Raw genomic sequence first — 16,285 nt, forward strand, 5'->3', positions numbered from 1 at the left:
AATGTAAAAATGTGTGTTATTTTTTATTTTTATTTTAATCTAATGGTAAATTAGTCCTGCATATAAAGACCAAACACTTGGGAGTAGGGATGGCAATGGGTCTTAGATCCGGTTGGAACCGACCCATATTTTAGGGCCTGGGTCCTTAAATTTTACACCCAATGGGTTTGGGTCTAAGTTTAATGGGTCGGGTCGGGTCTAGGTCTACACTTTTTGGACTCAGATCCGGCCCATGGACCCGGATTTTATTTTATTTTTTTTATAAATAAAAAATGTACATTAGACATACTATTATTAAAATAAACCACTTAATTAGATATATTAGATTAGTAATATAGTACATAATTAGAGGTTGAGAAGATAGATTTTAGAGAAAGTACGTCAGCAAAACAACAAGCTGCCAAGAATCTTAGTTCTTAAGTTTTTTTTTTTCATGCATTGTCTTTACTTTTCAATGAACAAATCATTTGTGTATAAAAAATATGAACAATTTTTTATAATGCATCTTTTATTATATCAAGTACTAGTATAGTTATAAATTTATAATATATATAAAAGATTATGAAAAATTATAAAAAAATTATATTTGGACCCGTTTTGAACCCGTCTTAGACCTGAGACCCGCTAGACCTAACAGATCTGGGTCTGGGTCTGATTTTTTTAGACCCAGTGGGTCTAGATCGGATCTGGATCCACCACTAAAATTTCGGGTCTGGGTCTAGGTCTTAGTGGACCTGACCCATTGCCATCCCTACTTGGGAGTAAGGGAAGGGTAAAAATCTCTACCCACAAGCATCATCACTTGGCATGATTCGAACCCTAGACTTCAAACATCGTTGGTATTGTTTGTGAATTATTGACTTCTACAAAATTTGCACTCTTTAACCTCTTATTACTCCATATTTAATGTTTGCAAGTTCATTTAATGTAATGAAGCATGTGAGATGAGGATTTGTCAAAAATAACCAAAAATATATAGAGCAAATAATACAAAAATTACAATGTATTAAGTCAAAATACAAGCTGCATTGTGACTGAAGCAAAGAGTTTTCTTTATTGGATGTCTGGCAATGATATGTTGATATTCAGTCAACTCAAATCATTATTGTAACATCACCCTCTAATATTGGTCTTGAGCACTTACGGAATCTTAAAAGATCAATGCCTGATGCCCTGGACTTGTATAGCAGCTTGTACATCAGTGTGTTGTGAATCTGTGATTTGAAAAAGGAACTAATCTGTTCCAATGTTTAAATTCCAAAATTTCTAGCAAGGTTTCAAATTCTCAAAGTTTTGTTTGCAAAATCAATATCATCATCTGCTGCTTGTATATACCAGAATATCTTATAACAGCGAAACATGTCCTCTGACATGATGACAAAAGATGTCAGTAATTGGTAGACAGCACCTGATCTTCAGTATTCTCTAGCACAGTCAAGAAATAAACAGGGAATTCCTAGGACTTTTATAAATTAAATACTATCTCCGGATTTTTCTTGGCTTTAATCTCTTGTAAGCCATGTATGTCACAGCAGCTGATAGAGAATACCTGCTTGTCATGAATATAAATGTTAGTAATTAGACTAAATATAGAGCATTAGCATGTTTCGGGGTAGTAAAATTGAGTTTAATTACATCCAGGTTAGATATATTTTCTGTCAATCTACATCTCACTGCATCATTTCTGACCTATATCATGGATGTTTGGTTTCCTAATCATGAACACAAGCCAGAGACAACATACTGCATGTGTGTTTGGATAAAGAAAGGAGAAGGAAAAGATGGGGAGGGAGGAAAGAATGATGAGGTTTTCTTCCAAATTTCTCCTTTGTTAGAGAGATCAATTTCTTACAAATTTTCCCTCCATTTCTCTCCACGATTCCCTTCCTCATTTATTATCCAAATGAAAGATATCCCATCTCTCTATCTCCTTTAATCCAAACAAAGTGTCAGCGTCCAAACCAACCCCCCCGCCCCCCACCCTCCTCAAAAAAAAAAAAAAAAAAAAAAATTCTAGCAATTAACACCTTCAGCAGCAATGGACTAAACATGCTGCCTGCTTATCAAATTGGCACCTCCCTACTCGATAAAATTGTTTTTTTCTTATCCGATACCAAACTTGAGTGTTTATAATTTCTTTCCAAAGAGAGTAATGGAATTCCAAATCAAATGTGTAAAGTTCTCCATGAATAAAAGCATAAATTCCTATGTTGGCAAGAACTTCAGGATGAAGTAGACATCTTTTGCTTTAAGACACTGTCATACACAGTAATGATGAGAGCACTAGACATAAATATGACTTGGTTGCAAAGGGATCGCCAAGAATTTCTAAAGACTGGAACTTAATTTGTGCTTTACAAATTTTAGGAGGCAAATGAATTAATTGTCTGAGTGATCTTTTGAACAAGGAGAGTTGTCTTAAAAAACCAGTTTAACTTCCACTTTGACTGAAAAAAGTGTGATAAACCCATATCCCAAAAATAACGCTCAGTTTCACACAATGAGACAATCACACTCTATCCAGTTTTCTCTCAACTTTGAAGGAATTGACAAATCCCAATTAAACCAATGTGAAGGACATTTCAAATCTGGTAAGCAACTATCACCAAGTATCTTCAGCATACTTCACAAATCAAGAAAACTGATGTACTTAAGATCCTTGTAAAAGATGCATCACAATAACATTGTGCATTATTGAAAACTAGGTTACCAGATTGTAAAGCTATTCAGAATTATAACTAACTTGTTTTTCTATTTAGCTCACTTTTGGGCATTGACATACAACAAGTCAGATAGTAGAAATTATGATCACTGAAAAAAAAAATTCTGTATAATGCTGACCCAAAATTATCCTTCTCCTCCAACCCCACAGTCCCACAGCACATCATCTAGGGCAACGTGTGACATTTTGGAACGTGGTACGGGAATGCAGCACGTGAGGTCTAGAGTTCCCGGAACGTTTGGTTATTTTTTGAGATATTTCTTTGGTTGATTTTAAATTTTATCATTAGTAAATTTCACCATGATAATATTCTTTTTTTTTTTTTAATGATAACCTTATTTCGTGAAAGTAGCAAAAAAAAAAAAAAAAAGGAAACTAAAAGTTCAAAGTCATGTTAAAAACAAAACTAAATTTGACAGTAATCCAATATTTCAAGACTCCAAGGTTTTTTATTTATTATTATTATTATTTTTATTTATTTTTTTTTTTTTATACAAATAACAAAAGATAAATCATAACTAGCAACTTAGTCATTTTTTTCCTCTTAGCAGCTGCATTATCCCCAACAAACACCCACCTTATGTCATCCATTCTCAATGTTAAATCCTCAATATAAGAGCTCTTGGGGTCAATATCTCACCTACTATAAGGGACGGATATGTAGCTTTTTGTGAAGCGTGATATAAGTCTTAAGTTAGAGTGAACAAACACTAACTTGTCGGCACGGAGAGCATTCAGCCGATTCCTCTTAATATTGTGGATGTAAGAATAGGTGCTCCAAACCCTTTCGGCAGAATAACTTATAATTGGCTATGATAACATTATAGAATGTGGGATATCCTGAGAACTCGTATATTGAGGATTTAACATCGAGAATGGATGACATAAGGTGGGTGCTTGTTGGGGATAATGCAGTTGCTAAGAGAAAGAATTTGACTGACTTGCTAGTTATGGTTTATCTTTTGTTATTTTTAAGCCTTTTTTTTTTTTTTTAATTTGATGAAGTTTTTTTTATGTAATTTGGAGTAAGTGGTTAAAACTTGGAGTCTTGAAATATTGGATTGCTGTCAAATATAGTTTTGTTATAAACTTAATTTCGAACTTTTAGTTTTCTTCTTTTGCTGCTTTCTCTGAAATCAGATTATCAGAACAAAAAAAAAAGAACATTATCATGGTGAAATTTACTAATTATAAAATTTAAAATCAATTAATAAAATCCCAAATATAACCAAACATTTCGGAAATTCTAGACCCCACATACCGCGTTCCCATTCTCGTACCATGTTCCAAAACATCCCACGTTCCGTGTAACGTTGGTCATGATTTCAATACACAATATTATATTTCATACAAAGCATAGCAAATTATAGATGGCCATGAAGGGATACAAATAATTTTGAGTAAAGCTACAAGTACATGCATAACATAGAGTGTTCAACTAGCAAGACACGTACCATGTCAATGTGTAATTTAGATGGTCTTGCGGCATGACTGAGCTGCGAATCAAGGTACTAGCATCCTTTGGAATAGGATATGGATTGCTTGCGCTAACATTATCATTAATGTCCTCAATATAGACTGTATTCTGAGGAAGGCCTGACGCATTGGCAATAGCAGGAACATCAACAAAAAACCACTGACCAGAGGCAGGATCATTTTCTGGAACAAAAATGCTTGGTTTTTCACCCCCACGAATCACACCAATTACTTCCACAGGGGTGACAGATGGAGCTGGTTCCTGCAATTAAAGAATGGGATAAATGTGACCACCCCTCTTAACACATTTACTAAATGTAACATAAACTATAACAGTGCAAAGTAAAACCTCAGTTGTTTGGGGCTTCTTAGACCAAAATCTCCAAAATGAACGAATTTCACCAGATGATGAAGCAGTGTTGGGTGCATCTTTATCCTCTTCAAGACCTTGAGAAGATTCCAGTGCCTTGTCCCTCCAGCTGCGTGGGACCCATCCCCTATTCACTAAAACTGGGGACTGAACGCTGAAATTTACATAATCAGCCAGAAGAAAACTTTGTACGGCCAAAACATGTTGCTTAATCAAGCAAAATAACTTTTTTTTATCGATGAAATCAAGCAAAAAATTTTAATGGCCAGAGATTCTACTGCAATAGCTAGTTTTCCTAAAAGTATTTGTCAAATGACTTAGATGTGATTTTATTCCCAAGCTGACCAAACTAATCAAGGCTCTGTTTTCTCTGATCCCTGTCAACCCCGCATTCCTCCACCCTTTCTCCTCCTACACATAAAGGTTTAGGGGCAAAACCGTATTTCAAGAGGAACCCCCCCCCCCCCCCCCCCCTCTCTATAAGCCGTAACTTTTTAATTGAAAAAATGGTTTTGTGGGTAAATTTAAACTGCATTTGTGCTGAAATAATTACAAAGTTTAGAGACAACCAACTTTAGGACCAAAACACTAAGATATTGAAGGGATCCCAGACATTAGATTTTTGCAAAGTTATGTCATAGTCAATTCAGGTTCCTTCAACAAAAGGATGACACAAAATTGCATTTTAATGAGCATTTCTTTAAATGATCAGCATCAAACAGAAGTTTATGAAGTAGATAGGGCAGTAATATTATGCAACCAAACATCAAAGAATTTATTATTCATGAGCTATCTATGACAAATTAAATAATGCATGCAGAAGAAATGATCAATTATGAGTGAGAATAAGGTGAAGGGTGATAAACAAGACATCAACTGAGAGAGGGAATAAGATAGACCACACACTACTACAAAATTGGCCAAAGAGACCTCAAACAAGAGACCATTTAATTAAATATGTGGTCTATTTGTTTCAAGAGACCCAATATTTCAGATAAATGGTCTCTTTTTTTTTAATCAAATAAATAAAGAGAGAGACCCTTTATATAAGATAAGTGGTCTCTCTTTTTATTAATTAATAAAATAAATAAAAGAGAGAGACCATTTATTTAGAAGAAGTGGTCTCTCCTTTTTTTAATTAAATAAATAAATAACGAGGAAGACCATCTATTTAAAAGAAGTGGTCTCTCCTTCTTTTTAATTAATTTTCATTCTTCTTTCAAAAAAAAAAATTAATTTTTCTTTCAAATAAATAAATAACCCTCATATATGTCTCTCCTCCTCTCTTTCTCCTCTCCTCTCCTCTCTCTCTCCTCAACCAAACCCTCAACCGTTGGGAACTCCATTGAAGCTCCGTCCTCCCTTCGGTGTGTATCCCTCGCCGTCGTCGGTCCTGCTATTCAATTACTCCTCTCTCGCGACTCCAGTGGTGCTCCCTCAACGCCGTCATCCCCTTTCAGCTCCCTCGAACTCCCTTCTCTCTCCATCGAAGCGTATATCCGTTCTCTCTCCATTGAAGCCAGGTTTCGTTAATCAAGCGTCGTCGGTCGTCCTCCCTCGCAAGCGTCGTCGGTAGTTGTTCGTTAATCAAGGCCTTTCTCCCTTGAAGCTTCCTCATTCCCCCTCGCAAGCCACTCTTTCTCTTTCTTCTCTCGCCTCATCAACTGATGGTTGCAACAGTGACGGTGGTCGCGATGGTGACGGTGCAGTCTGATTTCTAGGGTTTTGATTGGTGTTCTTGGTATGAGCTTCTTTAAACTTTCCCATTTAAATTCCAAATTTAGGGTTCTTTTGCATAATTTCTAGTTCAAATCTTAGATTTTGTTTGAGTTATAGTGTTTTGATTTAATTTAGGGTATTTTAGTTTAATTTAATTTTTTGTTAATGTTTGTTTGTTTGTTCAATTGCATGTGTTTTCTGGTTTAATCGAAAATTTAGGGTTTTAATAAACAAAGTTATATTGGGGTTTTGATTATGATCTTGCTCATCTTATTTCGAAATTAAATTAGGCCAAGGCAATCTAATGATGAGAGGTGAGGTAGTACAGTTTGTTACCAAGCAAGATACTGAAATTTATTTTGCAAACTGAGCAAGTCTCACAAATTTTATTATTCCATAGTGCTTAGCTACTTGTGATGGTTTCTGATTTACTAGATTGGTCTGTCTCTTATGCATGAGTCAATCAGTAGCTGAATGCAGTTTTTATACTTATTATGATTTGTCTTCAATGCTTGCTTTTATGTTTGATATATCTGTTGTGGCTGCTTATAAACTTCTCTTTGGTTGGATGGAATCACTAGGAGAGACACTGAGAGGGAAACCCCCCTCACCATACTTGAACATGTGTCTCACATGGCACCTTGGGGGGAAAACACTTGAATTTCACTTGAGTCTTATTAATTAAAGTTGTATAACGTATGTTTTTATGTAAGTTGGAAAAGATTGTTTCCTTTTTTTGTTCTGGTAGGACAGTTCAGCATCTTGAAGTATCGAAATCTGTAGAAAACAAGTGCAAAACCAGTGCACCTGATTGGCATATGGGTCAATGTGTGTACGGTGTGAAAATACTAATCATTACGATTTATTTATGCATCAAGTTACTGTCATCTAATGATGGTGTCTTTGATTGTATTGTCTAATTCTTCCATACTATCCATATAGTTCCATGTAATATTGTTTTTCTTTTAAAGATAGTATAGCTATTTTGAGATTTAGTTAGGGATAGCATGAAAATGATTGTCATACACAAACTATGTCTATATAATTATGTTTATTGCTGAGTGTTTAGCACCAAAAGGAGACTTCAAGGCAGCCAACTTTAGGGATTCAAAGTTGGAAAAGATTATTTTACTTTTTTGAAGTGTTGTTTGTTTCTGCTTCTTGAGATGCAAGCTGCATCATGTCTGCATTATATTATCACCTGTCTTATTGATTCACCCTTTTCATTTCTTTGAATCACATTGCTGAAAGTGATATGTGTTGATTGCAAAATCCGTGAGAGGAAGGAATCCTTGACCATCTTGTTGTGTGGAACTAGTGGCTGTGGAAAATCTACACTGTCATCCTTGCTGGTATGTACTCAATATTTATTTAATATCAGCTACAACAAGGCAATATTCCTTTGCTAGTTTGGGTGCATTGATCTAGCTTCTTGTCTTCTCTCTTGGTTCACATATGATTTTTTTTTTTTTTTTTTTTTTTTTTTGATGGGACGCATGAGTTGTTATATATAGTAGTTTGATAGATCAATTTGTTTGCTGTAAAATTATTGGTTTGTTGAGTTCTCTATTTTAATTTTCTGGAGATTTCATGCAATCACGTGAAGATTTTATGGCATTGAGCATCCACTACGTCACCTCTTTCTGCATGTTCTTTCACCATATTGTCCTTTCTGCTCAACTTATATATCTTCTGCTTCTGCATATTTTGCTAAGTAGCTTGAAGATGTATGCATTGCTGATGAACAAGAATGATCATCGATGCTAAATCATAGTGACAATTTGTTTAGATTTAGAAGTATTCGTCGTTCTATTTGTTAATTTCTCCATCCTTTTGGTTACTACGGACATTTCAACTCAGGTTAGCATAGAATGGCTTGCTTTAGTTTATAGTGCAGTCTTATAATTTTGATCATATGCTGGTCATTCTGTACTATTATCAAATATTAAGGTTAGGCTGTGTGCCTGTGGACCTTCTTAACAAGTTCTTTGCTAATTTCTGATATTTTTGTCTTTCCAAACACTTCTGAAATGTGTATGACTCATAAGAGGGTTAAGCATTTTGTGATATACTTTGAAATCCTTTCCCTTTTCTTTTTTGTCTGGCATTTTTTATTGCCAATGTTTTAAGTTTTTTATCTATTACTACAGTACTAGCAGGCTTTTCGGTTCAAATTACCTTGCTAATGCATTGATTTTGAAAGATCTGCCCATTTTTAATTTCGACATACTATTGGGATGATTTTAGTAGGCTATGTAGATTAAATGTTTCCATTGACTTACATTCAGGTAGATAAAGGAGTTCAGTGTATTATGGGTTTGCCAATTTCATTCTGGGATGGTTATTAACTTAGTTGAATCTGTTAAAGGGTTGTAGCAACTTATAACAGGATAAGATGAAAGAATTAAGTTTTTATGGAAGATGTATGCCTTTGCTGATGAACTGGAACGAAATTATCCTAGAGTTGTCGTTAATGTTAATGTGCAGTCAATTATTTGTTTAGATATTTGAAGCAACCTTTCGATTACTTTAGATCTTTCAACTCAGCTTGGTATGCCTTCTTTAATCAAGAGTGTAGTCTAGAGTTTTGATCAATTATATTGGTCATCTTGTACCAGTATCAAATAGTTTTGGTTAGGCCATGTGCTTATTGACTTTCCTAAGTGGTGCTTTGCTAATTTCTTCTATCGAGGTCTTTCCAGGCACATCTCAAGTTTGTACGGCTATTGGAGGTTTGATGTTATAATATTCTGAAATTTCTTCAGATTTTTTTTTTTTGAACGTTGTTTCCAACTTTTTTTTTTTAATCTAGTAGGCGTTTGGTTCAAAGTACCCTGCTAAATAATTGTTTTCAGAAGCATTGCCTGATTCTATCTTCTGCTTACTATTGGGATGATTTTGGAAGGCTGAAGCTATTAACAGTAATAATCTATGTTGACTTGCAATCAGGTAGATGAGGTAGTACTGTGTAAGATCCAAAGAGATCAAGGCATTGGCTGAGCACTTTAGATAATTGGAGGATTCGAGGGATATTATTTTCTATGTTCGTATCTTTGTAGCCTTGTAGAGGAGAGGTAGCTGGTCAAGTGGCATTGTAATACTATATAATTTTCTACATTCTGTTTCAACTGAATTATCTGCAATTAGTAATTATTTAGTTAGTTGTGTCTCAAGAATTGGGGGAAATTATTCAGCTGTTTTGGGCGACTGCCACCACCCCTTTTGTTACTTTCTAAAAATGGATTTTAGGGAGATATTTAAAAAGATGCTACCAAGTTCAAATCAGAATTAAAAAATTGTTAGCAAGTTCAAATTGGAGAATATTTTCTTTTGAAATGAATTTAGCCGAGTTAAACTAAATAAAACTGAAGTTAAACATTTAGGATGAAGTTGACAGAAATTATGTTAACTGTGGTATGCAAAATTAAGTCCAGATTTATAATTGGTATGCAAAAATTAAGTCCCAAAGTAAACCATAATTATCAGAGTGATATGGTTTCAGATGTACAGTTATACTTGGACAAAATCCAGAAATATTTCACTAGGAGTTTTACACTGATGTTCCTGACTTCTTTCATGATAATCTTACTGTATGTCTGTATATGCTGAATGGACTGTAGTTCCTATTAGAGGATAAGAGCTTGATGACAACTTATCTTTGTTACTGCTTGAATTTCTGAATGTGGTTTTGTCCTTTTGTTGCTGTTGAATTTTTTTTTTTTGGTAATTTCTTATCCTGTTTTTGATGTATATTTTTTCTCTTTAAGTTGCATTTTCTTCCATCTTTCCGTGTAGTGCATTTTATCTGGGTCATATACAATGAGGCGTTCAATTTTGAGAGTTCAATTTTGATTTTAGTTTCAAGTTGGTATATATTTTTTTTTTAATAATTGTGTGCTAATTTTTAATCTCTTTGAAAAATTTTCAGGATAAAAAGTGAAGATTAATTTGCTTGTTGAATTATTTGGTTGGCATGAGGTTGCTGCACAAGATATTAGAAGGCTTGGTTATAGCGTTAATGATTTTTTTTTTTTTTTTAAGTACGGAGTATGAGTTTTGTGTAAATTTTGATAGAATATTGATTGTACTCAAATACTTTGTATTAATGAGTTTTTGGGATTGGTTCTGTATAAACTATGTGTATAATTTTCATATTAATAAATTGTATTTTTGTTTTATTGAAATCATATACGGGGAATACATTAAAATACAAATAATTTTTTTTAAAAAAAAAAAAGAAGAAAGAGACCATTTATTTGAAATAGGTGGTCTCAGTTTTTGAAAAAGTGAGATCACCTATTTGAAATAGATGGTCTCAGATTTTCAAAAATTGAGACCACCTATCTTAAATGAGTGGTCTTAGGCCAAAGAGACCTTTGAGCTAGAGACCACCCCTAAGGTAGTCTCTTTGGCCATTTTGATATAGTCTCTTTGGCCAATTTTGTAGTAGTGACATTGTATCTGTTTGCAGCTAACAATCAAAACTGGATGATGGAACAGGAACACATTCACAATTATGTATATCAATCATTGGCTCACCTATCCAGATTGCCAGAAATAGGCACAAGTGGTGTAATAATATAGTATCCATTTTCTGTAACTCCTGATATACTTCTAGATCGTGGGCCTACATATATTGACTTCTTCTCGTCAAAAGCTCCTCTGCAGACCACCCTCCGAAACTCCAAAGTATCTGATTTCTCACCAGAAGCTATGTCATTAAACTCAATTGGCTCCATTGCCAACCTTTCTCTTCTGTAATCCAACGTTTTGATCTACATCAGCATACATCAATAGTCAAACAAGATAGTTTAAGAAAATAAACATGGATGGTACATACTAGTATACTACTTATATTCAAATAACTAAATACACATGCAAACATCCACCAGAGGAAAATAACAAGTTGGTTAAAGTTTCACAAAACCCAGAGTATTAAATCAAAAGCTGCTCAACAGCGCATACAATTAGATGACGAAATGACACCATTATGAGAGCATAAGAATGTAGACTTGTGCATGACTTCGAACACACAAACATCTGAAAATGGTCTTTTATATTCATATCAGGCTCTTCTGCCTAGCAGTAATACTAATTCTAGATTTTAAGATGAAAACCCAAATACACATCCAGTGAGTTTCAAAAAAAATAAAGATAAAAAAAAACCTTCTACTCAGCTAATTTGGTTTCAAAAGCTTCAACTGAAGAACTTCACTTAACCAATAGCATCAATGAACCAAGTTTAACAAAAGATCAATAATAAGGATAATAAAAAAAATAAAATAAAAAAATTAGTAATTTCACCTATTCTACTGATAGACAATAGCCAACAAAGAAGCACAAAGACCAAAATGAACCTAAATTGAATATCAATAACAGATCGATGTCAAAATTCTCAACAAGCATTCCTCTTTTGCCGATTCCAAAAACTTATAAATAGGTCAGATGATTCAATTAAACCAATAACAAAACTTTTAAATTGAAGCTCAATCGGCATCAGGACAACTTAGTATTTTTAATGGATATTTAAGATGATTCAATCAAAACCTGAAATCGTGAAAAAATAGTAAATTTCTCTCACGTATGCAAATAAAGTTTGAATAAGAAAGCTAGTTGCCTACCCATTAATACTAACTTGCATATTTTTTTTTTAGAAGAAATTCTTCATGGATAAGAAGACAAAATGTACGCTGAAATAAAACTCTACAGCATGGTATGAAAAGAAACAAGGCCTTTGCCTCCCAACCTTTCTAAGATACAAGGCTTGAATTTCTTGGAGACATAATCCAAACAAAAGTCAAACTAGAATGGCAATAGACATCTATATACACAAGGCACTATAGTAGAAATTTTACGAAAATTCCCTTGTCACACCCTGAACCAAGGAGTCTTCAAAAAGGTAAGATAACCTAATGCACCTTACAAAATTTTGGCAGATGGTTTAACTGACATCAACTTCAAGTAACAATTTCTTAAGCTCCAGATTGATGAAACCTTGAATGGAGTTTATCAGACCAAGCAGTAAGCTCAACACAATAATGGCCAAAACAAGCTTAATAATAAACTCTATATGGGCAATCTAAATTCATCATATATAAATGCAACTACACTAAAAACAAATTTAGTCAACTTCACTAGACACTCAAAATCTCAAAAATAATGAAAAAAATATAGAAGTCATTTCAGTTAGCTCAAATCAACTCAACAAAGCTCAATTGGACACAGTTATCTCAAGTACCCTGAAATGCTTTACTGGGGGATCCATTACTGAACATTGGAGATTCCAGCTGCCACAGGATTATCCTTCCCTCAACCCGAACAATCAATCCTCAAATAGAACTCCTAGGCTTAAATCTTGGCATTCCATGAAAATGCCATATCATAACATAAACTGTCCACACCAATAAAACCCAACAACTTCTTCACAATAAACAAAAAATTTCAAATGGGCAAATCAATTTGATTTTTCAAATGGCTGCCTATGTTACTTGACTCTTCATTTCAATTCAATCACTTATCAATCATCATTTCATCAACACCTCAACATAGGTTCAAAGACTTGATACTTCATTTTGCAGCAAAACATTACAATTTTCATAATGTAGCCAAGTCTAACACTTGGATACATACCCGAGTCGGACATAAGTACCAAAGTCCAAATAACATATCGATAGCTAATTCCGGGATCAAAATCAAGCGTAATAAATAAAAGGGAAGGGAGGGAATTTGAACCTTGTCCTGTCGTCTGATAATCTGCCAACTGCCAAGACCAAAAGTAATAGCCCCAGGAAGAAAGAGAAACATCTTCGACCATATTCCTCTTTGCTGCTTTCCTGCTCAATAATCATCATCACCATTATCATAATTATTCACAAAACAAAAGAAAAGAATACAAATTTGAAAAATCAACACAAATCATCATCATAATCCACAAATCAAAGAAAAAAAATCAAATTCAAAAACCCAATTCAAATTACATTCATAGATTGATTGAAACAATTGCGAAAGGAAAGAAAGAGAGAATAATCAACCTTGCTGATGAGGTTGAGGTTGAGGAATGGTGGGGTCATCAATGGCGGAAACAACAGGTGCAGATGCAGTAGAAGTGGAGAAGAAACGAGGTAATGAAGGGGCAGAAGAAGAAGTGGTAATAAATCGAATGTTTCTGGTCAATGTTTTGGAAATGGAGGCAGCCATCTCATGTTCACTGCAATTTCACTGTTTGAACTAGCAAGAACAACAAGACGAAGAAAAGGGTTTTTAGAAAAAAAAATTCGGGGGTTTTTCGTTTTAATTTGGGTTTCAATTTTATTAGCAAATCAAAATTTCATTTTTGTACGTGTAGACTTGTAGTCCCAGCTTACACAGTTACAAAGCTCACATATCAAATGACAATTTTGTAAAAAAAAAATAAAAATAAAAATAAAAAAAATAAAAAATAAAAATAAGTACTAAATATAGGGACAAATTTACCTAAATGCAGAATAAATTATTTTTTAAAAAAAATTATAATTCAATTTTGTCCTTATTTTAACTTATGGTCTTTCACATTTACTGAACTGAGTTAATTGAAGCTGAACTGAACTGAATAAAGCTGAAATGAATATTTTATGAGAGAAGGAAATTAAGAGCTGAAACAAACTGAACTGATTGAAGCTGAACTGAATTGAACTAATTGGAGCTGAACTGAAATTAATCTGAAGTGAATAGACCCTTAATCCTTTACACTTTTTTTAAATGATTAATTTTTTTTTTTTTGAATAGTTAAATAATTAAAATTAAATCATGTACACTCCTAACTATATAATCATCCCTACTGTTTAATTTACAATCATATTCTAACGTATTCAATCTTGAATCCTATTTAATATTCAATAATCAATACTATACAAATTCATAGACAATAATAATGAAGTGCACTACGACATTTTTTTGAGGTATGAAAATTATGTGCTATAATAAATGAACAATCAAACAAAATAAAATTTCCATCTTATACGGCTAAAATTTTCGAAGGTCTCTAGCACTCCCCGTATATGATTTCCGGGGTCTCCAGTACCCCCCGGCTAAGATAGATTTCCAGGGGTCTCTAGTACCCCCGGATAAGATTTCCGAGGGTCTCTAGTACCCCCGGATAAGATTTCCGGGGGTTTTTAGTACCCCCTGGATAAGATTTCCGGGGGTAAATAGTACCCCCCCCCCAAAAAAAACATAGTCGGGGGTACTTATAATGAAAATTTACAACAATTCAACAAAAAAAATTAAACGAAAAAAAAATCTAAGACTGGATGGTTTATGAGCTGTGAACGACTTCTTCGTCTCTAGGGCTCATATTGAAGAATTTTAAAGGAAATGGTGAAATGAAATGAATTGCAAAAAAATAAAAAATAAAAAAAAATATGGTGACTGAAATGGGGAATAAAATGAAAAAAAATTGGCGAGTAAAATGAATTGCAAAATAAAAAATAAAAAAATGTAAAAATTAAAAGTCTGGTGAAATGACGAATCAGTTTTTTCATTTTGGAAAAGGGTATTCTAGTCTTTTTATTACTTTCGTATCATTAATTAATTTCTGCAATTAGGTTATTTTGTATTGTATTTAGTAATTGCTAAAAAAAATAAGAGCCATTTCGGTAAATAATGCTGGCAAAATATCAAATTTCATAAGACCACTCTCATTCATGAGCAAATAAAAAAATGTCATTCTCTTTTTACCCACTTTTTCTTCTCATCTTTTCCACTTTTTTTCATGGGCATATTTTTTTTTTTTACAATTTCTCATACACTCATGGGCTTTTAAAAAAACTCACACCACTCTCTCTCATATTTTCTCTCTCTAAACATTACAATCGTCACATTATTTTTTAATATATATAGCTTTTTTTCCTTTTTTTTTTTTGCTGATTTAGTTTTATGGCCCACGCTACTGTAGCAAATTATTTTTGTCATTGCTATGGGCATTTGAGGATTTCCTCATGGGCATTTTCTTTAATGCTCATGAGTAGGAAGCCAAAATTACATTTTTTTTTTCATAAAATTCTACTCATGGGCAAAAAAATGCCCATGAGTGAGAGTGCTCTAAGTATAGTGTTTTTTTTTTCTTAAATTCCCACTTTATTAACCACGTAAACAAGTGGGAAAAAACCAATTTCTTTTTTTAATAGTTCACTTAAAAACCATCACTTGAAGTAGCAGTTTTCACAACAGAAAACCTCCACTTAAGTAGTGGTGGTTATAAAATATAGAAACCGCTAAGTGGCGGTTTCCTATAGTGAAAACAATAGTGTCCACAACCTTTAAATGCCTTATGTTTTTTAATAGGTTGGCAAATTTTTATTAAAATGAATGATTACGAAAGATATGTTAAATAATCAAAATTATGTTAAGAATTTTTTTTTTTTCTTTTGGTTATAGCTATATAAATATTTGCATGAAAGACATGTTAAAATTTTTTTATTCTAATTAATTATAATGTCATACATTAGGGATATTTTTTTTTTTTTTGGAACAGATTAGGGATTGAATTTTATAAGATTTGTTTCTTTAATATAATTAAAAAAAAGAGCCTTAGGACACACTAGAAAATGACACGTGTCATTGCTGGTGTGTCTTTTAGTATATATTTATTGATTGATAGATTGATGATCATTGATAGTTTAATTGGAAAACCGGCACTACAAGTAACGGTTTACTTGAGAACCCAATTACTTCAACTGGCGGTTTTCCAATTAAACCGAAAAAAGCACGATAAACCGGTGACGTGGACAATATAGTGGAGAATAACCGAATGATACAAAAGAGATCGTAATTTAGGCGGAATTGGATTTTTCCCCAACATTATTTAAGGAAAGCGTTGAATAAATTGTTGGTTGTTTTTTAAAAAATGTTGAAATATCATTTATACTACTTTAGAGCTCTTTCAATAAATGCTAGAAAAACTTCCAATTCCATATATAAAAATCGTATTCTTCTTAAATTCCCACTTTACCCCACGCAAG

General features: G+C 33.3%; 1 protein-coding gene across 1 annotated transcript; it reads right to left on the minus strand.

The window, feature by feature from the left end:
- Nucleotides 1-954: 954 nt before the first annotated feature.
- On the minus strand, nt 955-13,581 carry LOC145576321 (surfeit locus protein 1-like). Its single transcript, XM_081634090.1, has 6 exons — nt 13,319-13,581; nt 13,020-13,120; nt 10,827-11,062; nt 4,548-4,722; nt 4,177-4,460; nt 955-1,549 (listed from the first exon to the last, which is right to left on the minus strand). The coding sequence occupies exons 1-6, from the start codon at nt 13,482-13,484 to the stop codon at nt 1,480-1,482; spliced, it is 1,032 nt and encodes a 343-aa protein (XP_081490216.1). The 5' UTR covers nt 13,485-13,581; the 3' UTR covers nt 955-1,479.
- Between the last annotated feature and the right edge of the window lie 2,704 nt (nt 13,582-16,285).

Source organism: Chenopodium album, chromosome 13 (genome assembly GCF_948465745.1).
Source record: "Chenopodium album chromosome 13, dcCheAlbu1.1, whole genome shotgun sequence".
NCBI classification, from domain to species: Eukaryota; Viridiplantae; Streptophyta; class Magnoliopsida; order Caryophyllales; family Amaranthaceae; genus Chenopodium; species Chenopodium album.

Bases quoted from the DNA above. Each gene is read 5' to 3' on its own strand.
- LOC145576321 (XM_081634090.1), bottom strand. From the start codon at position 13,484: ATGGCTGCCTCCATTTCCAAAACATTGACCAGAAACATTCGATTTATT. The intron at 13,121-13,318 runs GTTGATTATTCT...ATTATTGAGCAG, and splicing joins ACCTCAACCTCATCAGCAAG to GAAAGCAGCAAAGAGGAATA. The intron at 11,063-13,019 runs GTTCAAATTCCC...ATGCTGATGTAG, and splicing joins TTATCAGACGACAGGACAAG to ATCAAAACGTTGGATTACAG.